The sequence below is a fragment of the Geotrypetes seraphini genome, chromosome 1, assembly GCF_902459505.1.
Source record: "Geotrypetes seraphini chromosome 1, aGeoSer1.1, whole genome shotgun sequence".
In the NCBI taxonomy this organism is placed as follows: Eukaryota; Metazoa; Chordata; class Amphibia; order Gymnophiona; family Dermophiidae; genus Geotrypetes; species Geotrypetes seraphini.
The window spans coordinates 35,039,445-35,066,169 of record NC_047084.1 but is presented as its reverse complement, the minus strand read 5'-3'; the positions used below and the strand labels follow the sequence as shown (position 1 = coordinate 35,066,169).

Below are 26,725 nucleotides of genomic sequence, written 5' to 3'. Positions count from 1 at the left end.
ATGATTTAAACCATTGACATTCAGCGAATACATTTTTAGATCCATCTGATTAATAATTATACTTAATCAATATTCTATGATTGTTTACATGATTAGCTCCTAGCACATTCATTGAAAATTTATCCCCTAACCCACCCATTATTTTCCCTCCCCTCCCACCCATTATCTTATTCTGATTTGGAACACGCATTGGTCATGCAAAACCTACATCTCCATCTCCAGGCAACTAATAATACATTATATTATTTAAAATATATTTCTGAATTCAATACATTCTATATACTTCCACCCTTATATTATTAAAAATTATATTCATTTAATCTATAAAATTTTATAAATTTACTGAGAATTAAATATATTTGAATTATAAAATTAAATTCAATATCATGCATACTTGTAATATAATATTTCTAATAAATAAACATATTTCAAATATAGCTCTTATTCTCTATATATATCTATATCTATATCATCATATAACTTAAATATATCCAGTATTATATAAATATATAATATTGATCTTAATTATAATGCATTTCAATCGTTTTCATAGATCATCTTCATACTGAATTAATTTGAATGAATAATTGATTAAAATATACATTTTATGTCAGTAAATAAGTTTTATAATAAATTCATCTTTTATTAATTATCTATCATTCCATTACATTATTTTCTTATTTTTCATAATAAGTTAATATGACTGAATAATTAAATCAAATAAAAATTTTATATTAGACATCTATTTTATTAATTATTTCTGTCAATAATCAATTATTTTCTTGTATATATTTCATAAAATTATAATTTTCTTATACAGTGTTAAAATATTGTTTTTATAATAATTAATATATTTCATTTTTAAATCTTATTCTCAATATAACAATTATAAATTTTTCCTTTCAATATTTTAATGATATTTTCATTGTAAATCATTTCATTGATCCTTTATCATAATAATTTAATATGTTATATAATAGAATATATTATCTATTTTGATTAAAACTTGTATTTTATATATATTTTTTTAAATAATTAATTTATTTATATTTTGATAATAATAATATATATATATTTTTTTTTTTTTTTTTTTTAATAATATTAATAATAATTAATGATATTAATGATTGTGGATGCTAATTTTTAAATATTGTTATATTATTGCATCCATTATTTCAATAAATTATATTTCCAGTTGATAACATTTCTTTTAATAATCTTCTTTATTTTCCCTTTTTTTCCCATCTTCTTTCTTCTTTCTTCTTTCTTCTTTCTTCAGCTGAATTGTTCTGTTATTTATATAAACTTAGGATCTTTTTGTGTCAGAAATTCTTTCAGTTTTGCCGGGTCTTGAAAATATATGGATTTATTTCCACTGGATACTCTCATAGTGGATGGATAATATATTCCATATATGTATCCCTTTTCTTTCAGCTGCTGTCTGTATGTGAGGAATTGTTTTCTTATGTTAGCAGTATATTTAGCAAAATCCGGTACTAAAATCAGTTTTGATCCTTTATAATTCAAGTTTTTATTTGCTTTTGCCATTTTTAATATTTCTTGAGCTTGTTGATACCGTAATACCTTGAATATCAAAGGTCTTGGAGCAGCTTGGTTTACTGGCTTTCTTGTGGGGATTCTGTGGGCTCTTTCAATTTCTAACGGCCATTTTGAGTTGAGCTGAAGCAGTTTAGGTAACAGATTTTCTAGGAATTGTACAGGATCTCCTCCTTCAATATTTTCAGCCAGCCCCAAAATTCTTATGTTCTTTCTTTTTCCTCGGTTTTCCATGTCCACCATTTGATTTTTTAAAGCTGCTATTTCTTTTTTATCTTTGTCATATTCCTGTGTGAAAGATTCAAACCTCTCCACTTTTTCTTCCAGCACTGTCATTCTCAGTCTCTCAGTTTGGATTTCTTGTTTCATGTTAAGAAGCTCTTCTTTTACTTCAGATATTTTATTGGAGTTTTCAGTCAGCATAAGTTTTATTTTAAACAGTTCAGTCATTATATCAGCCTTTTCAGTGATTTCTTCAGTCTCCATCGGGAACGGCACACTCGATGGTGACAGGGGAGTGACTTTTGTTCTTTTTGCTGATATTCCCGATGTTGAAGGTTTTTCAGTTTTCCCCTGCTTTATATTCGCCATCTCCGACGTTGTTTAGTGTATTTTTTTTAGCGATTTGAAAAAGTAGAAGTTTTAATTTTGTTCCGTTTGTTGCCTGGATACGGGAGCGCTGTAGTTAGGCTGCCATATCGTGCGCGCTCCAAGCCACCTATTTGTCTATTTTTGTATGGTTGTTACTGAGGTGAAAGTGTATAGAGTCATCTGCCTTCACCTCTTTGAAAAAAACCTGGAATATAAATGATAATTAACATTTTCTCTGCATACAGTGTGCTTTGTGTTTTTAAAAAAAAATTTATTGTTGGTAGATCATTTTGACTTGGTCATTTTAAAAGTAGCTCGCAAGCCCAAAAAGTGTGGGCACCCCTGGCTAAGATAATTTAACACATCATGTTATAAAAGCTAGCATAGATCCGATTCTTCTCACAGATCATGCAGGAATTTGGATCGAAGATCAGTTCAATGAAACACAGCTGAAAAGCTGTATTTTCCCTTCCTGTTCCCTCTATCTTTATGGAGGCATGAAATGAAAGGGGGAGACGACTTGTCTACATGCCTCCCTGCGAATTACACCACTAATTCAACCTCAACCATCACACCAGGCTTTGGCAAAATATCATTAAACTTATACACATAACAACGTCAACTCTAAGCAGAAAGCATAACTCGAATGGAGAGAACTATACCACCTGAATAACAGAAAAGGTTCGCTGAACACCTACTCGGCCGTAGCTTCACTCTGGTGATGTCAGATCAATAAATGTTCATATAGAATGTCTCAACCAACTTTCAGGCTGGTTTGTCATCACATTTGCGGGGGGTCTTCACCTACGGCAACTCCTCTGCAGACTGCCTAGTCAAGCATCCTCCTACCCTCGCCATACATTGCCATCATGGCATCGGGAGGCATGAAGTTGCCAGCCTGCCCTGTTTACCTTTTTCTTGTGTCTTCAAGGTAAATTGCTTGGCTGGAAACATCAGCAAGGCCTCTTCCAAAGAACAGATAGTGCACAGCTTCTCTTCTAGATAAAAGAGAAAGACGAAAGGATGGTGCCAACTGTATTTAATATTCTTCTCCCATAGATAGTGTAGAAATGGCCTCAATTCTACCTGTCTGTGTAATGTCACTGAGGACAGGTCTTGGTAGACCTCAATTTTATAAGTGTCTCACTGCAGGTTAGAAACATAGAAAAAAGCAGCAGAAAAGGGCTATAGCCCACCAAGTCTGCCCATTCCAAGTATCCCCTCCCCTGAATTTACTCCCTTAAAGATCCCACGTGAGTATCCCATTTTCTCTTAAAATCCGTCACGCTGCTGGCCTTTATCACCTGGAGTGGGAGTCTGTTCCAATGATCCACTACTCTTTCGGTGAATAAGTACTTCCTGGAGTCGCCATGAAACTTCCCTCCCCTGATTTTCAGCGGATGCCCTCTGGTGGTAGAGGGTCCCATGAGCCAGAAGATATCATCTTCTGACTCGATGTGTCCCGTGATGTACTTATATGTTTCAATCATATCTCCCCGTTCTCTTCTTTCCTCAAGTGAGTACAGCCGCAATTTTTTTAATCTTTCTTCATACGTGAGATCCTTGAGCCCCAAGACCATCCTGGTGGCCGTTCGCTGAACCGACTCGATCCTCAGCACGTCCTTTCGGTAGTGTGGTCTCCAAAACTGAACACAGTACTCCAAGTGAGGCCTCACCATGGCTCTGTACAACGGCATCATAACTTCAGGTCTCCTGCTGACGAAACCTCTGCGGATACACCCCATCATTTGTCTTGCCCTGGAGGAAGCCTTCTCCACTTGATTGGTAACCTTCATGTCCTCACTAATGATCACCCCTAGGTCGCGTTCCGCCGTGGTCCTAACCAAGGTCTCACATTTAGTACCTCTTTCGTTCATAAGTTCTACGCGGGTTTCTCTTACCCAGATGCATTATCTTGCATTTTTTAGCATTGAAGCCTAGCTGCCAAGTAGTTGACCATTGTTCCAGCAACAGTAGGTCGTGTGTCATATTATCAGGTAATAAGCTTTTGCCTACTATGTTGCAAAGTTTGGCGTCGTCGACGAACAGTGATACCCTTCCTCTAAGTCCTTGCGTCATATCTCTTATGAATAAGTTAAATAGAATTGGGCCCAGGACCGAGCCCTGCGGCACTCCACTGATCACGTCCGATGCTTCGGATGGGGTACCGTTCACCACCACCTTCTGAAGTCTACCGCTCAGCCAATCCCCAACCCATGTAGTTAGAGTGTCTCCTAATCCTATCGATTTCAGCTTGTTCAGTAATCTTCGATGAGGGACGCTATCAAATGCTTTACTGAAGTCCAAATATACCACGTCCAGTGACTCTCCGGCGTCCAGTTGTCTAGTAACCCAGTCAAAAAAGCTAATCAGATTAGATTGGCAGGATCTGCCCTGGGTGAACCCGTGTTGGTGTGGATCACGCAGTTTTTCTTCGTCTAGGATTGTGTCAAGATTCTGTTTGATCAGTGTTTCCATGAGTTTACACACTATAGACGTGAGACTCACTGGTCTGTAGTTTGCTGTCTCTGTCCTGCAGCCCTTTTTGTGGAGTGGGATTACGTTGGCGGTTTTCCAGTCCAAGGGGACCCTTCCTGTGCTTAGGGAAAGATTGAAAAGAACAGATAATGGTTCTGCCAGGACTTCCCTTAACTCCCTGAGCATTCTGGGGTGTAGGTTATCCGGTCCCATGGCTTTGTTTACCTTGAGTCTTGATAGTTCGTCATAGGTTGTCCTGACTTCTTGCTGCCCGCATAACAGATTCTTTAATTTTATAATCCGCAAAACATGCAGTGATATAGCAGAGCTTATTCCCATGCAGAGCCGCCAGAACTCAATTGACATGCTCCAGGAGAATAGAATCTAGAGGCATTGTAGCTGTAGTATCCAAGAGTAGCAGGCTTGCAATCGCCTGCACTACTTGGGAGCAGTTAGTGTAATCGGCGAGCTCCAGGACTCCACGTATCCAAAGATTTGAGTGGCAACTTCTGTTCTTGAGGTCTTCAAGTTTACCTAGAGCATAAGTTTGCTGGGTCACCAAGTCTTTCGTTTGAGAGTCTAAAAGTGCCACGTGTTCTTGTTCTTCTTCCATGTGTTCCTCTGTCTTACTTATACACTGTCCCAGTTCTGATACCTCGCCTCTGAGATCAGCCGCCAAGGTGGTAAGTTCTTCTCATACTGTTTTAATATCGGCTCGAATCTCATGTAGCATTGCCCAAACCTCTTCCATTAGATCCATCTTAGGAGCCAGGGCAGAACTCACAGCAGGGCTCAACTCTGCAGCTCACTGTCTCTCGAGCCACCATCTTAGCACGCTCCTGGCTGCTAGGAGTAAAAACAAACTCTTGTAGGGTCCAATGCCGAGAAACAGACATCTGCTTGTACCGATTTCACCTGGCTATCTTTCGTAACCAGTTGCTGCTATTTTCTGCCCAATTTTGCCAGTTTTTATAAGCCCAAGGGTGTAATAAGCCAGGAAGGCATGCAGAACTTCACACTCAACTGATTGGTGATGTCACTTCCCATTTAATTGAAATGCAATCCTAAAAAAATTAAAGAATAAAAAGTAAGAAAAGATAAGAAATGCAACATACAAATTGAAGAATTACAAACTAAAGAATCTAAAATAGTATGCAAGAATTGCTATAAATAGCCTTACAAGTTAGTTTTCACAGCCTACTTAAAAAAGCAAGCCTATTATAAAATGAGCCATAAAAATGAAACGACTGTGAGGGGCGTGGCTTAACGCGAACACAGAATGGATGTGTGATCGCGACGCTCCTCTCCAACTGGGCAACTGACATAAAATAAAAATATCCCATTATTATTTATTTCAATAGAAAACAATTATACTTGAAGCTTAAACTTTTGATAAATCAGATCATCCTCTTGACGAAACGAGGATAGAAACTGAGTAAAAGAAACCAAAGTGATTTGCCGGTTTTTCTCTCCCTCAGCGCTGAGACGACGAGATATCGGGTTAAAGCTAGACGGAATTAAAGGAAGGAGAACTGACGAATTGGACATTGCCCTCCTCCGAAACTGTGACAGAGACTGTAAGAGGAAAATTAAAAAAAAAAAGTTTGCCGGTTTTTAGCGCTGACACGAAGAGACATCGGGGCGCTGGAACGGAGAGGCACTGGTGACAGGAAACTGACAGTTGGTTCAAGATTGATGTGAATAAAGACTAGTGCCTGCCGAAAAAAAAAAAGAAAATCCTGAAGGAAGAGAACAAGGGGAGAGATAAGATCGGCAACAGGGTGAGTGAAAAAAGGCTGTTGAAAATTTGGATTGACAGCTTTCTCAGAGATAGTGCGGTGAGATATATCAGAAGATATAAATTGAAAAACCGCCAACACTGAAGAGAAGAAAGGCTGGGGGAGGGTAATTGCTTCTTCTACCGGCTTGTCTCAGTGCTGATACAGAGAGGCAGTGAAAGCAGGCTAATAAAGAATTAAATTGACCAACGGAAGAAAGAGAAAGTTTCAATGACGCTTTAAAATAATCCTGTCATATATTGAATAGAAATAAGACATTTAGAAAGAGAAAATGACAGCAGAATAAGTTGGAGATTGATTGATTTTAAAGTGAAACCGATGTCAGTTGATTTCTTGTGACAGTTTGAAGCAACTCTCTCCTGCAGACGCTGAAATAAAACCCTGAAAGCTAAAACAGTAAAAGATTAAAGATAGGCTATAACAAATTAAGGTGGATTTACCCCCTTATAGCCGATTTCTATAGACAATAAACTTGTGACAGATATAACTCTCTTCCTGTCGTGAATGTAGTTAAGCCTGAGAGAGAAGGAACAAGGAAGAGAAGCGCCATTTTCTCTGTGCTGAAAAAGGTGACAGACGAGTTTGAAAAAGTTTGAAGATTGCGATTTTCACATTTTGGACTGATATTGGTAGTAAACATATATCTATCAATCTTTAAAATATGAAGGTTTGAAATAGCCTTTCTTGCCAATATTGAACCGAAATAAATCCAGAGAGAGGAGAATAAAAAGTTGTTGATGATCTGAAAGATAAAGATTAATAAATTACTCAAAACTAGAGTAATGAAATAGCAGGAAGAGGTTGCAGAGAATTTGATCCTGCCAAATCTGAAACAAAACCTTTGAAAAGAGAACAAGAGAAATTTGATATTCTCTCATCAATTTTTCTTCTAAACTGATATAGCAAAGACAAAATATTGAGAATTGAGACTGAAAGAGTCTTTTGTGGTTTCTAACAACTGTAAAGAAAGAAAAAACAACATGGCAAACATCAGACAAAGCAAAAATGAGGCTGGCACGTCAGCAAAAAGACAAAAACAAGATCAAATAACACCAAGCAAGATCCCACTTCCTGCTGAAGAACCTGACATATTGAGTAAAGCAGAAGTTATGGAAGAACTAAGACAAATTAAGCAAATGCTTAAAGAAACAGTAACCAATATGTCTGAAATGAAAGAAGAAATATTAAACATTCACAGACAAATGGAAAGTAATAACAAAAGAACAACTGAACTAGAATCTAAAATGGAGGTCATAGAAAGCGAAACAAACAGATGCAAAAATGATAGTCTGGAATTAAACAAATTGAAAGATCAACTGGAAGACTATGAGAATAGAGGAAGAAGGAAAAACATTAAACTTTTTGGAATACAAGAAAACTTAGAGGGAAAAAATACTATTCTTTTTCTAGAAAATTTAATTCCAAAAATAATACAACTGGACTTGAAACAACCTCTAGAAATAGAAAGGGCGCATAGGATCCCAATTAAAAATACAGAAAATAAAGGCAGACCAAGACCAATAATTTTCAAAATGCTTAGATACCAACAAGCATTAGAAATATTAAATGCTGCAAAGAAAGACAAAAATCTAAATTATAAAGGATCTAAAATATGGTTCCTACCAGACTTTGCCAAAAACACAGCAAATAAAAGAAAGAGACTATTAGACATGAGACCTCAACTAAAAGAAAAAGGTTTTAAATATGGTCTATATTATCCGGCGAAAATGAGAGTATCATCTGGAGATAAATCCTTATATTTCGAGGATCCAGAAAAACTGAAAGCTTTTCTTTCTAAACCAGAACCTATGATATTTTAATATAAAATTTTAAGATGGGTTTTGATGACTTTATGAAATAATTATAAAAATATGAAATATTGAAATATCTGAAGAAAGAAAAAAATGATACAAAGAAAAGACAATAAAAATTTATAAGAAAGAAAGAGCAAGACATAGGAAAAACATTAATAACATACTAAATATATGTTTAAGATGAAATTTTAAGATGTAAATAATAATACCAAGGAAATATAAATTAAAAACTGTTAAATGGATAAAGATACATTAATGAAATGATATGAAAATATGACTAAAGATATTAAAGGTTAATATAAATAGATAGAAGGGGAATTTGATTGAATATTAAATGCCTAGAGGGGAGGAGAATGTTTGGATTACAGTTCCAATGTGTATCCTTAAGCAGCCATTGTATTGGGTGGGAAAGGGAGGGAAAAGGAGAGTATTTACTAGAATGATTAAGGAAAAAATAAACAAGGGATTAGATACTTTAGGGGTAAATATGTGTGTCATGAAAAACATTTTTTGGATTCAAAGTATGAAAGAAGAAGAGAAAAAGATTATAATGAGAAGTATTAAAATGTATAATGTCTTTTAAGATATATTCTATTAATGTCAATGGCCTGAATCACGTAATCAAAAGGAAAAAAGTATTAACATTTCTAAAAAAGCAAAATGCGGATATTTACTGTCTACAGGAGACCCATCTTAGTATAAAGGAATCACAGAAACTATCGGGAGGGTGGGTAAAAGAATGTTTTTTTGCTCCAGCAGAGGGTAAAAAAGCAGGGGTAGCAATTCTTATAAATAAAAAATGTATGGCCAAGATTAAGGTAAAAAATTCAGATCCACATGGAAGATGGATACATATTGATATAGGTATGGGAAATGATACCCTGACGTTGTTCAATATATATGCCCCTAATTCGAATCAATCAGAATTTTTTAAAAAATTACAGAATATGTTGTTACCACTGGCTGCTTCTAATTTAGTAGTGGCTGGAGATTTTAATGCTGTAATGGATCCATTATTGGATAAAAAACCAGGTAAAAGTATAAAATCTTTAGGTTTAGATAATTTGGTTCAATCATGTGATTTGAAAGATATATGGCGTATTCTTCATTTTAATGATCAGGAATTTTCATTTTGTTCACAGGTTCATAAATCATTTTCAAGAATAGATTATATTTTTGTTTCAACAAATAAAGTGCAACAGGTGATTAAAGCTTCCATAGATCCTATTATTATTTCGGATCATGCGGGAGTATGGATAGAATTACAATTAGATCAATTAGAGAATGGTAGACCTCTTTGGAGATTTGATAATGCATTGCTTGTGGATGACAAATTTTTGGAAAATTTTAAAACACAAATTAACGATTTCTTTCAAATAAATTTAGTGGAGGATACATCTATAGAGAACTTATGGGATGCATTTAAAGCAACTATGAGGGGTAATATTATATCATATTCAGCTTTTATTAGGAAACAGATTAAAATACAATATATAGAATTAGAAAAAGAAATAAAAATATTAGAAGCTAAATTGGTAAATAAATGGGAATATGAAGTTTTGCAAGCTCTTTTGAAAGCAAAAGGTAAATATAATGAATTAACTTCAAAAATGATAAGAAGAGATTTGTTTTCCAAACAAACAGTGTATTATGGAAATTCTAATAAGGCGGGGAGATTATTGGCAAATTATCTTAAAGCAAAAAAAAGAAGAACTAATATTAATGGAATAAAAGACGATAATGGGATAATAACAAATCAAACAAATATAATATTAAAACAATTTTTAAAATTTTATAAGGACCTGTATTCTTCCGAGCCTTATTTGGAGAGACAAAAAGATGGAAAAATTTTTTTAGATTTAATTAATGGACCTAAGATTCCTGATCATATAAAACGGAGTTTAGATGAACCTATATCATTAAAAGAATTAGAAACAGCATTGAGATCTCTTAGAGTTGGATCCGCTCCAGGTGGTGATGGTTATACAGTAGAATTTTATAAAACATTTCAAAATATCCTTTCCCCACATTTACTAAATTTATATCAGACACAACTTATAAAAGGTAATATTAAAGGTACTATGGCTGAATCAATAATAATTGTTTTGCCTAAGCCAAATAAAGATCCTACTTTGGTTTCAGACTACAGGCCTATATCTTTGATAAATGTTGATAATAAACTTTTGGCGAAAATTTTGGCTTTGAGATTAGCCAAAGCTCTCCCACATATTATAGACATGCATCAAACGGGTTTCGTTGCTAAAAGACATTCTTCTAATAACTCTAGACTATTATTTCACATGCTAAACTTATCAAAAAAAATGGATGAACCGGCTTTTACAGTTTCATTAGATGCTGAAAAAGCATTTGATAGGGTAGAATGGAATTTTATGTATCAGGCTTTAGAATGGTTTGGTATAGGTTCCGGATTTATACAAATGGTAAAAACATTGTATAGCTTCCCGATTGCAAGACTAAATATTAATAATAAGATATCTGATGGTTTTCAATTGCAGAGGGGAGTTAGACAAGGCTGTCCTTTATCTCCTTTGTTATTTGATGTTGTATTAGAACCCTTATTGTTAGCAATACAGCAAACGAGGGAGATACAAGGTATTCCATATTCAGATATGGAATATAAAATTTCGGCTTATGCTGATGATATTTTACTTTATTTGAGAAATCCAGAGTCAACCTTATCTTCTTTATTGGAATTAATTGATAAGTTTGGTAAATTCTCAGGTTATAAAATTAATTGGAATAAATCTGAAATTATACCCTTGAATGTTCATTGTGTAAAAAGATTATTTGATACTTTTCCATTCATATGGAAAGAAGAAGGATTTAAATATCTTGGCATTCAAGTTAAAAATACAATTGAAGATACTGTAAAAGAGAATGAAAAATATGTATTAAAAAAAGTTACGGAGTTATGTGAACAATGGAACCCATTACATATTTCTTGGTGGGGAAGAGTTCAAACTATTAAAATGATGATATTACCTGTAGTTTGCTACCAAATGAGTATGATACCTATGTATTTTCAGGGGTCCTTTTATAAAAAGCTTAATAGCATTTTAACAAAATTTCTTTGGCTTGGTAAAACACCTAGAATAGCTTTAGTAACTTTGCAAAAATCAATTAAGGAGGGAGGGGTAAATTTTCCAAATTTCTATAGGTACCATCAAGCCTATATTCTACGTCAGGGTATGTATTGGATCCTCCCAGAACTTATGGATAATGCACCGGATTGGTTATATTTGGAATGGCGCCTTATGTTTCCCCTAAATTTAGTTCATCTGCCAAGTATTAACATACCTAGAAGATACAGAGAAAATAAAATATTAATGGATACTTGGAAAACGTTGAGATTTATTGATAAATTACCACCTATCCCAATAAACAAATCAACTAATCAATCTATATGGATAAACTCCAAGATCAAAATTGGCGGAGCTCAAATCCTTTGGAAGAACTGGATTATTGCAGGCATTAGATCTCTAGATGATGTTATTTCAGAAGGTAAACTGCTGGATTTTTCACAATTGCAACATAGATTTGGTCTTAATAAAACACAAAGTTTTAAATGGTTGCAATTGAAGCAGGCCATTCAGGTTGGGTTCCCTGAATGGAAAACATTAAATAATCAATATAGTTTAAAGTTCTTATGTTTTCAAGCAGACTTCCTAGGACATCAAGCCGCATTGTGGTATAAATTAATATCTGGATATTTGAATAAAAAACCAAAAAATGGTCTAAGAGACATTTGGAGCATTGAGATTGGACATCAGATTAATGCATCTCAATGGCCACTAATTTGGTCTTGGAGAATGGGATGTACAGTGTCAGCATCTATGAGACAAACTTGGTTCTTCTTATTACATAGAGCTTTTTGGACCCCTACACGTTTGCAAAAATTAGACAGTTCTAAGTCCAATAAATGCTGGCACTGTAATCTAGAACCAGGGACATTAGATCATTTATTGTATCATTGTCCCTATATTAAAACTTTTTGGAATTCAATTTGGCCACAAATTAATAAATTGATGGAAAATCATATTGCAATATCATATGACACAATATTATTTGGAATGATGATGAGGAAAAAAAGTCAAATTTCACCAGAAAATAACAAGCTTTTATTAATTATGACAGGGGTTGCCATTCAGCATATAACTAATAACTGGAAGAACTACAACAACCTAAATTATACATTTTGGTGGAATACAATATGTCATATATTCAAAATGGAAAGAACAATAGCAATACAAAGGGGAACATATACTAAATTTATAAAAATATGGGGGCCATTGGCAAAATACTGTAATGAATAAATAGTAGGATTTTTCTTCTTCTTTTCTTCTTTTAGGGATCTTTTTTATGACACACATAGAGGGGGGGTAAAGAAAATAATTTCTACATAATATATTATAATATATTATACAATATGCAATGTATGAATGAAAAGTAATAGAAGAGTGGGGGGAGGGAGAGGGGATAAAATTTATTTAGAATATATTGTATTAGATATAAAAATGTTATTGAATATTCATCAATTGTATTCTAACATGTTGTACACTTTCTATAAAATTTGAAAATTAAAAATATTATATATTAAAGTAATAAAAGGGTGGGGGAGGGTGAGGGGGAAAATCAAATTTAGATATATAATGTATTAGATATAAAAGTGATACTATGTATTTATCAATTGTATTTTAATATTTTGTACACTTTATGTAAAATTTGAAAATAAAAAATAATGGAAAAAAAAAAAATGAAACGACTGTGCATGAGTACCATTGTTATTTTCCTTAAACATGATTCACTCAAGCTTTCAATATAATTTTGAAAGTACAGCATTTTCTGCTATTATGGTGTTCTTCCCAGAAATGTTTGCCAGCTGGGAAGTATAAGGATGGAGGCAGGGGAATGTTGCACAATTTTATAAAATCAGCTGGGTGGCACCCATTCAAGAGGTCCTGGGGAGAAAGTAGCATTATTCCTTTTCCCCAGCATTTTGTTGCTGCCAACTCTCAAATAGTACAATTATTCTCCCCAGGTTTGGTTTTACTGTCCAATTGGCTAACTTAGAAAATTGTATAATATTGTGCAGTACTTCCCCCACAATTGTCAGGCTACTTCATGCCTTCCTAACTCCAAAATTCTAGAGAGAACACTGAGCATAATCAGCTCAGAGCATACTCACCAAGCTGAGGACAAGAGAGGTGGGGCTTCTGAAGCACAATCCTAGCACTACCTGTTATCTTGTCTTCCTCAGAAGGCTCTGTGGTACATCTAGGCTCAGCTAGCTTTTATACCCCAGGCAAAGAACTGACCCTGGATTCCTTGTGCCTAGTGTTTATATAATTTTACTTTGAATACTATGATCTTTTGTGTAGCTGGTTTCATGCAGTGTATATTTCATTGGTATCTTAAAGCACTAAAAGAACTTGGAGTAGAGAAACTGCTACAACTCCAGAGCATGAAGAAGAAGCGGAATGAGGACTTGGAGAAAATGGAAAGTGAGAAGTTAACCCGAATACGCAATATCCTAGAAAAAGAAATATGGATTACCACATTGGTTCAGAGTGTTTTTCAGGTAAACTAGCAGTTTGTTCTGTAGGGACAATGAAGAGTTCCATACCACCTTATTTCCCCAAAATCCTAAATTTCACTTAAAAATAAATTATATACCACCTACAAGCCCAAAAGATATTGAAAAAAATGTACCTTCTGGTACAATAATTTTTCTGTCCCTGGAGGGCTCACAATCTGAGTTAAGTGAACTGCAGTGGGATTTGATCAGGCTCTCTTGGTTTTCATCCTACTACTCTAATCATTACTCCTCCACTTAGGAAACAAAGAAATGTCTTTTAGGTTATTTTATCTATTTTTAGAGCAATACAACCAGAGTCCTCCAAATATAAGTGGGATCATAGTGTTTCAGGTATATGGCATCTGCTGTGAAGTGGAGAGGCTATTCATGAATTCTTAGCTCATTCTTTCTCTGCCTATAGGATGTTAGTTAATAGACTTGCCCTTTAAACAGTGTGTAGGGGGGAGCAGAATTTATTGGGATGAGAAAGAACATGGGGTTACAAAAACTGGCATTTTCCAAGTAGAGATGGTAAAGGAAAAATCAGGGAGGAGGAACACCACATATAGATATTCCAAATTATGCCTTGCTTACTAGAGTGATTAATTGCTTCATGGCCCATGATTGTGGAGAAAAGTTACAAAAGTTTATTCTGTAGTATTGAATGGTAACGCTTCCTTTAATGCAGTGTTTTTCAACCGCTGTTCCGCTGCACACTAGTGTGCCGCGAGATGTTGCTTGGTGTGCCGCAGGGCCGCCATCAGGGCAGTACTACCAGTCCTGCATTCAGGGGCCCAGAGCTGACAGGGGGCCCGGGCTCCCCCAGGGTCCTAGGCAGTGTTCTAAGGCAGGGGCGCCAGTAGCTCGCCAAGGCAAAGTGAGTCGATCACCCAGGACTCACTTTGTCTTGGCGATCTCTATCGAGCCGATAAGTCTTCTTCTCCCCGGCAATTCTGCAGTCGGAGAGGAAGTTCGGGCCAGCCAATCGCTGCCTGGCTGGGCGGAACTTCCTCTCCGATTGCAGAATTGACGTCGAGGAGAGGAAGACTGATCGGCCCGAAGCAGGGAGAGCATGCGTCGGCGTCGGCTTTGGGGCCTGTTATCCATTGGTGGGTCCTGTTCCCCTATGGCAGCGGCAGTGGCAGTGGCTTGGGGAATGGCAGGGAGAAAGAAAGAAAGGGGGCAGGCAGGGAAACAGAAGGAAAGAAGAGAAACAGAAAAAAAGAAAGAAAGGTCAGGGAGAGAGGAAGAAAAAGTTGGGGGAGGGAATGAGGTGTGGCGGAGAGAAAGCATACAGGCTGATAGAAGGGAAGAAAGATTGGATGCACAGTCAGAAGAAGAAAGTGCAACCAGAAATCACCAGACAAGGTAGGAAAAATGATTTTATTTTAAATTTAGCAAAGTGGAGGCAGTATTACCACAGTTTTCAAAGGAATTTGCCCAAATAACTTAATAGTTAACTGGGTAAATTCCCAGAGATGAAAACTTCCCTTCACTTACTATGCACAGTTCTGAATTTATATCTGCTGTCTATATTTTACAATATGGTCACCTTTTACTAAACCGCAATAGTGGTTTTTAGCGCAGGGAGCCTATGAGCGTCAAGATTCCAGCCAGAATATCAGCTTTGTGTTCAGCCAAACAGGCCCAGGTTTCGCACTGAATAAAGTATTTTATAATTTTTCACTATTCTGTTTACTTAATATTTCATAATAAAGTAATTATAAAATACTTTCTTTGTGTTTATTTGATTCCTATTCAAGATAATTACTTTATATATAGTCAATATAGGCACAGAGTTAAATTTTTTAACATTTTCTAATGGTGGTGTGCCTCGTGATTTTTTTCATGAAACAAGTGTGCCTTTGCCCAAAAAAGGTTGAAAAACACTGCTTTAATGCACATTCAAGAATTTGTGTAGAGAGTGTTCTATTATATCCCTAGAATCGCACCTCTTTGACTGTCCACTAAGTTTTAAAAGGGCCTCAGGGGTGATGCTTAATGGTTAAATATTTAGCACCATTCAGTCTTGTACACTTCATTTGTCACAGGCCATTCACCAAATTGTATAATTTTTTGTTTTTATAACTTAGAAATGTTTCATTTTTACTCATCTGTTTGTGGGTTGTGTTTTTTTTTTTGTGTAAATAGGCTAGAGGACCTCTCTGACATAAACTATTATGTGCTTTCCCACTATTCATGCAGGCTTTTTCTTAACATGCTCATCCCTGCCATATGTTACTCATACCACCACCATTTATTAACCTCCCCCCCCCCCCCCCCCCACAACCAACCAACCCAATCTTCTAGCTTGTTTTGTCTCTATAATCTAAGCAGGTCACAAATATGCAAACAAAATCATAAAATACACACTTAAAAACTACACAGACACTTAAAATTCACACTTCCACAAAGACAGTCATAAAGCAGAGAAATACCCATTACCACCAACTCAGCTAAAGGTCTGCTGGAATATGAAAGCGCTCGCTAAAGGAGAGCAGCCAGTTGTCTTGATTCCAGAGGAAACCTATTTCAGAGGGTAGGTCCAGCAATAAAAAATAAGAACACATCCCTCTGAACATACCTAATTGAAAAGAGGGAATGTCCAATAAACATTACATTGAGATCTTAATATGCAAGTTAGACAATAGATTTTCAAACTTAAAAGCAATGCTAATGGGGCATCATTGTTCAAAATCTTGAAAATGAAGACTATAATTATATTTGTGTTTATTAAACATATACTACTTATGAGCATATGGCCATTGTCTTAAAAACACACACCATCTTCACAGTACCACACATAATCTCTCCTACCTATATAAAGCCCTAACCACCTAAACACTCAGTACAGAAAGCCTGCTTCCTCGATATATACATGTACTGCACATACTGTACACACCTGCCTATATATCTTGTTCACACACATACATCTTAAAGGTTATGCTGGAAGGCATTCCTAGAGCACCCCACCCCCTATACGAGCTGTGCTTCTGCGTTCTTTCGCTATTTGTTGATTCAGGGTGTAGTTCTGTTGAAAATGATCCTTAACATTTATTCTTTGGTTAGAAAGCCAGTCAGTTTGGGGGGCGTGGCTTTGGAGGGTTCCGATATGGTCGGGTAGTTGAGGAGCTCCGTAAAATCAGGCTATTTATAATATTTTAAAGTATTAAAAAATCGCGAGTCGCATTAGTGAAGTTTCGGTTTCGGTAGCGGAATAGCTTCGGGCAAGCAATGTAAGAGCGCTTCAGCGGGAACAGGAGCAGGAAGCGTAAAGAGGTCAAAGTTGGAGCCGACGTCTCCTGCATTAGTTCCGCTTCCAACGGAAGATATTGAAAACAGAGATCTCATGAAGGAATTGCAACAGATCAAAGAAATAGTTTTAAATAACGCAAAAAACATACAAGAGGTCAAAGAAGAGGTAGAAAATTTAAATAAAAGAATGCAAATAGTAGATATGCTGCTTCATTTGAGGAATCCTGAAGCAACCATCCCATGTTTACTGGAATTGATTGAGAAATTTGGAAAATTCTCAGGATATAAAATAAATTGGTCTAAATCAGAAGTCCTTCCTCTAAATATACATTATGTAAGAGGTTTATTTGATTCATTCCCTTTTATATAGAAGGAGGAAGGAATAAAATATTTAGGAATTTGGATAAAAAATACACTAGAAGAGACAATGAAAGTGAATCAAAGACTATTATTGCAAAAAAGTAACAGAGTTATGTGAGCAATGGAATCCTTTACATTTGTCTTGGTGGGGGAAGAGTCCAAACTATTAAGATGATGATTTTGCCTGTTGTTTGTTATCAATTGGGGATGATACCAGTTTTTTTCCAGGGGTCTTTTTATAAAAAGTTGAATAGTATTCTTACTAAGTTTATTTGGCTGGGTAAAATTGCAAGAATTGCCTTAGTGTCTTTTACAAAAGCCAATTAAGGAGGGTGGGGTAAATTTTCTATAGGTACCATCAATCCTATATTATGCACCAAGGTATGTATTGGGTCCTCCCAGAACTCATGGAAAAGCTACCAGATTGGTTATGGTTAGAATGGCAGCTCATGTTTCCCATTAAACTTCGTCATCTTCTCAGTATTAAAATGCCTAGACTACGTAAAAACAATAGAATATTAATAGACACATGGAAAACTTTACATTATATTAATAATTTAACACCTCTTCCAATTCAAAAATCAACGTATCAAAATATATGGCTAAACTCCAAGATCCAAATAGGCGGTTTTAAGATTGTCTGGAAGGATTGGATTAAAGCAGGTATAAGAACCTTATATGATGTCATTTCTAATGGTAAACTGCTGGTCTTTTCACAGTTGCAATATAAATTTGGCCTTAATAAAAAACAAAGTTATAAATGGTTGCAACTTAAGCAGGCTATTCAGGCAGGGTTCCCTGAATGGAAATCTTTTAATAATCAATTTAGTTTAGATTTCTTATGCTTTCAGGCAGACTTTCTGGGTCACCAGGCCGCACAATGGTATAAATTATTATCTGGCTATTCAAATAAGAAACCAAAGACTGGACTTAGAGATATTTGGAGCATTGAGATTAAGCATCAAATTAATGCATCTCAATGGCCACGTATTTGGTCTTGGAGGATGAGATGTACAATGTCTGCGTCTATGAGGCAAACATGGTTTTTCCTGTTGCATAGAGCACTCTGGACCCCTGTTCGTTTACAAAAATTGGATTGCTCTAAGTCTAATAGATGCTGGCATTGTCATCTCGAGGCTGGAACTTTAGATCATTTAGTGTTTCATTGTCCATTTATTAAAGCTTTTTGGCAGTCAATTTGGGATCAAATAAATTGTATGCTAGAAAATCATGTAGCATTATCATATGACAATTCTATTTGGCATGTCTATGAGAGCTAAAAGCCAATTATCTGCTAATAATAATAAACTTTTAATGATTTTAACAGGAGTTGCCATTCAGCAAATAACATATAACTGGAAAGATTGCACAAGATTAAATTATTGCTTTTGGTGGAACTCGGTGTGTCACATGTATAAAATGGAAAGAGCGCTTGCAGTTCAAAATGGATATTTTAATAAATTTAAGGATGTGTGGGGGCCATTAATAAGGTATTATAATGAATAATCAGCATTTTTCCCTACTTAATATATATTGTTATCCCAGGACAAGCAGGCAGGTATTCTCACTAGTGGGTGATGTCATCAGACAGAGCCCGATACGGACGTCTCACAAGCACGTGTTGCTTGTAGAAACTTAGAAGTTTCGAGATGCCCGCACCGCGCATGCGCCGGTGCCTTCCCGCCCGGAGAGCCGGGCGTGTCTCCTCAGTTCTTTTCTTTCCGCGGAGCTGAGAAGTTCAACTTCATCATGCGCTAGCTGAATTCAGTTAAATTTGCCTTCCTTGTCCGCGTTTTTCGCTCTCTTTTAATTTTAATTGTAGTACATTTCTTTTTCAGCAAAAAAAAAAAAAAAAAAAGATTATTTCCTCCGGCGGGTCGAACGGGCCGGCCACGTGGCTCAGGCCTACTGGCTTCGACCTCGCGGCGGAGATTTTCCGGCCTATGTCCCGGCCAATCACCGGGTTTAAAAAGTGCAGCAAGTGCCAACGCGCGATTTCACTCACGGACCCGCACCGACGCTGTTTGCAGTGTCTTGGTCCTGACCACATTCCGAAATCGTGCAGGCCTTGCTCTACCCTTACGGCACGCTCATTCAAACGGCGTTGCCTACTGTGGGAGTCGATGTTCAAGATGGACGCAGCTAAGGATCCTTCAGCTTCCACTTCATCTAATACCTCCCCGGTTCGTGCGAAACCGGTATCGACCCCTCCTGCATCGAGTGTGGTGAAACCGGCATCGTTCATCCCGACACCATCCACGAGCTCGACGTCGGTGCCTGCCCCGGTCTCCTCGGTTCAGGTACCTCTTCCTTCCACAGTACCACCAGTGGTCATCAAAGTGCCGAAAGCTACCAAGCAGAAGCACTCGACCTCGAAGGAACGCGATGTCCGTGCAGGAGGACCCCCTTTCGGTGCGGATCCCTCCTTATCGGCTTCGCTACGGTCCATGCTGGAAGCTCAATTCGTTGAGCTCATGCAGACCATCGGACCCGGGCTCATCGCTGCCATACAGAGTGACCTCCCGGTACCGGTCCAAAGGGGCGGTCCGCCCCCTCCCCCTCCCCCACATCGTTCGACCTCGACAACCGACGAGGACGAACGGGGGAGGGCGGCGATGCCCACGCGGCAAGCCTCGCTTACTGATATGCCGCCATTAGAGCCCATTACGCCTCCGCGCCAACATGGGACCAAACCTTCGATCGATAATCGAAGCCCTGGGCATAGTCAGGAAGAGTTCTTCCGCACTCCTTACCAGACTTGGGTAGCATCGCAAGAACCTGCATCGCAACCCCTGTTACGATCCACCGCTTCCAGCCCTATCCATCACTGGGGGGCCTCGGGAGACCATGCGATGCACAGACGATCCCGATCTCCGTCCCGCCACCGAGAGGGACATCGATCCAGACACTCATCCTGGCACTCTTCACGCCATTCGGAGGTGTCACCGCAGAAAAAACTGCAACGTATGGGATACCCCTCATCAGAGATATCCCCACCGGAGGGACCGGAGTACGAGGAAACACCCGTACCCGACTCTCCTTGCCATTCCCCGATGTCCATGGACCCGGAGGCCTCTTCCTCCTCCAGCCCGTCTCACAAACCGACGCTGGCGGATCAATTGTCTTTCTCATCATTCCTCCGACAAATGGCGGATGATCTGGATGTGACCCTTGACACGGGCTCCCGATACTCCAAAGAGTATCTGGACACCATGCATTTACCTAACCCTCCAACGGAGTCGCTTCGGCTCCCCCTGCATAAATTGCTGGATCAGACCTTCATGCAGTGTTTCGAAACACCGTACTCCATACTGGCGATTCCCAGCAAACTCGATGCTCGATACCGCATCGTGCACCATAAAGGGTTCGAAGGCCCTCAACTCTCTCACCAATCCCTACTGGTCGAGTCCTCTCTCAAACGCTCTCATCCCTCTCAGGTCTATGCCTCGGTACCGCCGGGCCGAGAGGGGAGAACGATGGACAAATTTGGTAGAAAATTCTACCAAAACTCCATGATGGCGTCACGGGTGCTGAACTACAACTTCTTTTTCTCTTCCTATCTGGAGTTCTTCTTGCTGGTGCTCCGCAAGTTCACTCCTTTCATAGACACCCAAGCTCGATTCGAGTTCGAGGAGGTGGTAGCCTCCCTCTCCCAGTTACGCCTCCAGCTGATGCAGTCCTCCTTTGATGCATTCGAACTCTCGGCACGTGCTGCCGCAAGCGCGGTAGCCATGCGCCGCCTGGCATGGCTCCGTACAATCGATATGGATCCCAACCTCCAAGACAGACTCGCCAACGTACCGTGTGCGGGAGCTGATCTGTTCGATGAGTCCATCGAAACTGTTACCAAGAAGCTGTCGGATCACGAAAAATCTTTTCAATCCATCCTGCGGCCCAAACCCAAACCTCAACAGTCTCGACCTTCCAGGCCACCCCTGATTTACCAGCGGCGTTACATGCCCCGACAAACGCCTGCTGCGAGGCAACCTACGAAGAGACAACCCCCCCAGAAGTCTCAGCAAAAACCCCAGCCACCGGCTGCACCTAAGGCTACCCAGCCCTTTTGACTCCCTTCCCGGGAGCATAACCGACACCGTTCTGCACCCCTCAGCCTCTCCCATAGGGGGCCGCCTCCATCTTTTCTACCATCGATGGGAGGCCATAACCACGGACCTATGGGTCCTTACCATCATAAGAGACGGATACTCTCTTCACTTCCATCGGGTTCCCCCGGACCATCCTCCAAGAGAGTATCCTTCAAGCTCGACACAGACCGCCCTTCTTCTTCAGGAAGTCCAAACCTTACTTCAGCTTCGGGCCGTCGAGCCGGTCCCGTCAGACCAATTGAACCGAGGGTTTTACTCCCGGTACTTCCTCGTCCCGAAGAAAACGGGCGACCTGCGACCCATTCTGGACCTTCGGGCCCTCAACAAGTTTCTGGTCAAAGAGAAGTCTCGTATGCTGACTCTGGCTTCTCTATACCCCCTCCTCGAGCAGAACGACTGGTTATGCTCCCTGGATCTCAAGGAGGCCTACACTCACATCCCCATTCACCCGGCCTCCCGAAAGTTCCTCAGATTTCGGGTGGGAAATCTGCATCTACAGTATCGAGTGCTACCATTCGGCCTCTCTTCGTCCCCCAGAGTCTTCACAAAGTGCCTGGTGGTAGTGGCCGCGGCACTCCGGGACAGGGGACTACAGGTGTTCCCATACCTCGACGACTGGCTCATCAAGGCCCCGTCAGCCCCAGAGGTCACTTCGGCGGTCTCGGCTACAACCAACCTCCTCCAGAACTTGGGCTTCGAGATCAACTTTTCCAAGTCTCACCTACAACCCACTCAGTCCCTCCCCTTCATCGGGGCAGTCCTGGACACCAGTCGACTCCGAGCATTCCTGCCTCTTCAACGCATGGAGGCTCTTCTTCATCTCTGCCAGTCGGTGTCTACTCGCCAAACTCTACCGGCAAGACAGCTGATGGTGCTCCTGGGCCACATGGCCTCCACAGTACATGTGACACCCTTTGCCAGACTCCATCTCTGAATCCCCCAGTGGACCCTGGCATCACAGTGGAATCAGACGTCCGATCCACTAACCAAACGCATCGTAGTCACACCTGCTCTTCGGCAGTCTCTACTTTGGTGGATGACCTCTTCGAATCTATCCAGAGGTTTGCAGTTGCACTCTCCCCCCCATCAGAAAGTTCTCACAACCGATTCGTCGAACTATGCATGGGGGGCCCACCTGGATGGTCTCCGCACCCAAGGATTCTGGACCAGTGCGGACAGACTACATCAAATCAATCTACTGGAGCTCAGAGCCATCTTCAATGCTCTCCAAGCTTTCCAACACCTACTTCACAACATGGTGATCCTCATTCGCACAGACAATCAGGCCGCCATGTATTATATCAACAAGCAAGGAGGCACGGGCTCGGCCCTCCTTTGCCAGGAAGCTCTACGAATCTGGGACTGGGCGGTTCGCCACAACGCCTTCCTCAGAGCTGTCTACATTCAGGGGAAGAACAACGTCCTAGCAGACAACCTAAGTCGTCTCCTACAACCTCACGAATGGACTCTCCATTCCAGCCCCCTTCACCAAACCTTCACACAGTGGGGGATGCCTCAGATAGACCTCTTTGCGGCTCCCCACAACTCCAAACTGCCTCAGTTTTGCTCCAGGATCTACACTCCTCATCGCCTCGAGGCAGATGCTTTTCTACTGGACTGGGGGAAACGATTTCTATATGCGTTCCCACCATTCCCGCTGATCCAGAAGACTCTGGTCAAGCTGAAACTCGAACAGGCCACCATGATTCTAATAGCTCCTCGGTGGCCCAGACAACCTTGGTTCTCCCTTCTACTTCAACTCAGCAACAGGGAACCTGTACCACTTCCAGTGTTTCCTTCACTACTTACTCAACATCAAGGATCACTGCTTCATCCCAACCTGCAGTCTCTCCACCTGACAGCTTGGTTCCTCTCAACGTAACCCCTCACCAATTCTCACAAGAAGTGAGGGAGATCTTGGAGGCTTCCAGGAAGCCCGCCACTCGACAATGCTACTCCCAGAAATGGACTAGATTCTCCTCATGGTGTGTTTCTAAATCAAAGGAACCTCAGCGAGCTTCCTTATCCTCCGTGCTGGACTATCTCCTACACCTATCTCAATCTGGGCTCAAGTCTACATCCATACGAGTCCACCTGAGCGCTATTGCAGCTTTCCACCAGCCTCTACAAGGGAAACCCCTCTCGGCCCATCCGGTGGTCGCCAGATTTATGAAAGGGCTCTTTCATGTTAACCCTCCTCTCAAACCACCCCCAGTAGTTTGGGATCTCAATGTAGTCCTTTCCCATCTCATGAAGCCCCCGTTTGAACCACTCAACAGGGCTCCTCTTAAGTATCTCACCTGGAAAGTGCTTTTTCTTGTAGCCCTTACGTCTGCTCGCAGAGTCAGCGAACTCCAGGCATTGATGGCGGACCCACCATTCACAGTATTTCATCACGACAAGGTGGTCCTCCGCACTCACCCGAAATTCCTGCCTAAAGTGGTCTCCGAATTTCATCTCAACCAATCCATCGTACTTCCAGTATTCTTTCCTAAGCCCCATTCTCACCACGGAGAATCGGCCCTTCACACTCTAGACTGTAAACGTGCTTTGGCTTTCTACCTGGATCGTACCAAGCCACACAGAACCACCCCCCAACTTTTTGTCTCCTTCGATCCTAATAAGTTGGGGAGACCCGTATCAAAGCGCACCATCTCTAATTGGATGGCGGCTTGTATCTCTTTCTGCTATGCCCAGGCTGGATTATCACTCCCTTGTAAGGTCACAGCCCATAAGGTCAGAGCAATGGCAGCCTCAGTAGCATTCCTCAGATCAACACCAATTGAGGAGATCTGTAAGGCTGCCACTTGGTCCTCGGTTCACACCTTCACCTCACATTATTGTCTGGATACTTTCTCCAGACGGGATGGACAGTTTGGCCAAACAGTTTTGAAAAATTTATTCTCTTAAGTCGCCAACTCCCCCTCCATCCCACTGAGGTTAGCTTGGAGGTCACCCACTAGTGAGAATACCTGCCTGCTTGTCCTGGGATAAAGCAATGTTACTTACCGTAACAGTTGTTATCCAGGGACAGCAGGCAGCTATTCTCACGTCCCACCCACCTCCCCTGGGTTGGCTTCTCAGGCTAGCTACCTGAACTGAGGAGACACGCCCGGCTCTCCGGGCGGGAAGGCACCGGCGCATGCGCGGTGCGGGCATCTCGAAACTTCTAAGTTTCTACAAGCAACACGTGCTTGTGAGACGTCCGTATCGGGCTCTGTCTGATGACATCACCCACTAGTGAGAATAGCTGCCTGCTGTCCCTGGATAACAACTGTTATGGTAAGTAACATTGCTTTTTGTGGATTGGGGGTGGGTTTTGTGGTTTTTCAATATCAAATTATAAAACAAATGATCTAAATTATTATATTATATGATATATATTATATTTGAATATAATTTTGGGAGGGTGGGGTGGGATATAATCTTTTTCTTGAGAAATTGTAGAGCTTCAAGTGATGTTGTATATTAAATGATGATTTTATTGTACACTTGTTGAAAGATTTAAAATGAATAAAGATTTATAAAGATGCTTTTAATCTTTAAAAAAAAGAAAACCAGTCAATTTATTTTCATACCAGAGGAAAAATAAATTAATATTCAGCTGATTATTTTGTTTTAATTACAGAACCTTATTATTGGAAGTCGAGTCAACTGGGCAGAAGATCCACACTTAAAAGCCATTTTTCTAAAGCTGGAGAAAAACCCCAAATTTCTTTGAGCAGGATGATACATGATTACTCTCAACTACAAAATTCTTCTAAAATTATAAACCTGTCTGGGAAGAAACATCGTAAATGTACAGCTGTAATATTCTGATTCCAATATGTGTTTTTAGTTGCTTTGCCTTTATTCTTTTATATGACGTATATGTAGTCGCATCAAATTCTTACTATGACCTTTTTCACTACTGATCTTTTTGAAGTAGTAATTATCAGGCATCTACTGGGGATGCCTGATAATTATCAGTAAATTCTGCAGGATAGTGTCTGAAGGATTTTTTATTATTATTTTGGTTAAAATGATATGGAGCTAATATTGAACACAAAAGTAAGGCTTTATTTACCAGATCAACCAATCAGCCAAACTTGATTGTTGCTTCTTGTAAATCTGTTTTTTCATGTAAAACCTAATTAGCTTTTTATATGAAAGAACTATTGTTAAATGTAGAAATTAAATTTTTACACATTTTAGGTTATATGTTTTATATACTGTATATAAATATGAATTTATAAGCTTTGAGTGTTAGTTAACAGTTGGATTTCTTTTCTTTTTTTTAATCTTTATTCATTTTCAATCTTACATCAAGTGTACAAACATCAAAACAGTAAAATTAAACATATCACTTGACAATCTTTCTACTTTATCTTATAATACATAAAATTACTACCCTACCCTCCTCATTCCCTCTATTATTTTCCCATTATGAAAACTAATATATAAAACATCCCCCTTCCTATCATTAGACGGTGTATATTTCAATAAAAAATGGTATCTACTCATTACAATAAGACATTAATGGCTCCCAAATTTTATTAAAATTATTATAATTCCCTTGTTGTATAGCTATTCTTTCTATTTTATAGATGTGACATAATGAATTCCACCAGAAATTATAATTGAGTCTACTGTAATTTTTCCAATTACTTGTGATATGCTGAATGGCGACTCCTGTCATTATCAATAAAAGTTTATTGTTATTTGGTGATATTTGGCTCTTTTTCCTCATTGACATACCAAATAGTATTGTATCATAAGATAATGCCACATGCTTTTTCCAATAAACAATTTACTTGATCCCAAATTGAGTTCCAAAAGGCTAATATAAAGGGACAATAAAACAAAAGATGATCTACAGTCTCTACTTCAAGATTACAATGCCAGCATCTATTAGACTTTGAGCTATTTAACTTTTGTAATCTAACTGGGGCCAAAATGCTCTATGCAGAAGAAAAAAACAAGTTTGTCTCAGATGCAGACATTGTACATCTCATCCTCCAAGACCAAATTTGTGGCCATTAAGATGCTGAAATTTGATGCTTAATCTCAATGCTCCAAATATCCCTAAGACCATTTTTGGGCTTCTTTTTAACAGATTCATTTATAATTTTATACCACTGTGCGGCCTGGTGTCCCAGAAAGTCCGCCTGAAAGCATAAAAATTCCAGA

General features: G+C 39.1%; 1 protein-coding gene across 3 annotated transcripts in view; it reads left to right on the top strand.

Moving 5' to 3' along the window:
• The window catches only part of CENPH (centromere protein H), a 94,450-nt gene extending 68,274 nt beyond the window's left edge, over positions 1 to 26,176 (top strand). For 2 of the 3 annotated variants that reach the window (XM_033929820.1, XM_033929811.1), the window contains 2 exons: positions 13,678 to 13,838; positions 25,185 to 26,176. In XM_033929820.1, the coding sequence (XP_033785711.1) occupies positions 13,678 to 13,838; positions 25,185 to 25,277 (254 nt within the window). In that variant the 3' untranslated portion in view covers positions 25,278 to 26,176. The remainder of the gene's footprint in view (positions 1 to 13,677; positions 13,839 to 25,184) is intronic. The other variant, XM_033929828.1, reaches the window with a different exon arrangement.
• The last annotated feature ends 549 nt before the right edge of the window (positions 26,177 to 26,725 follow it).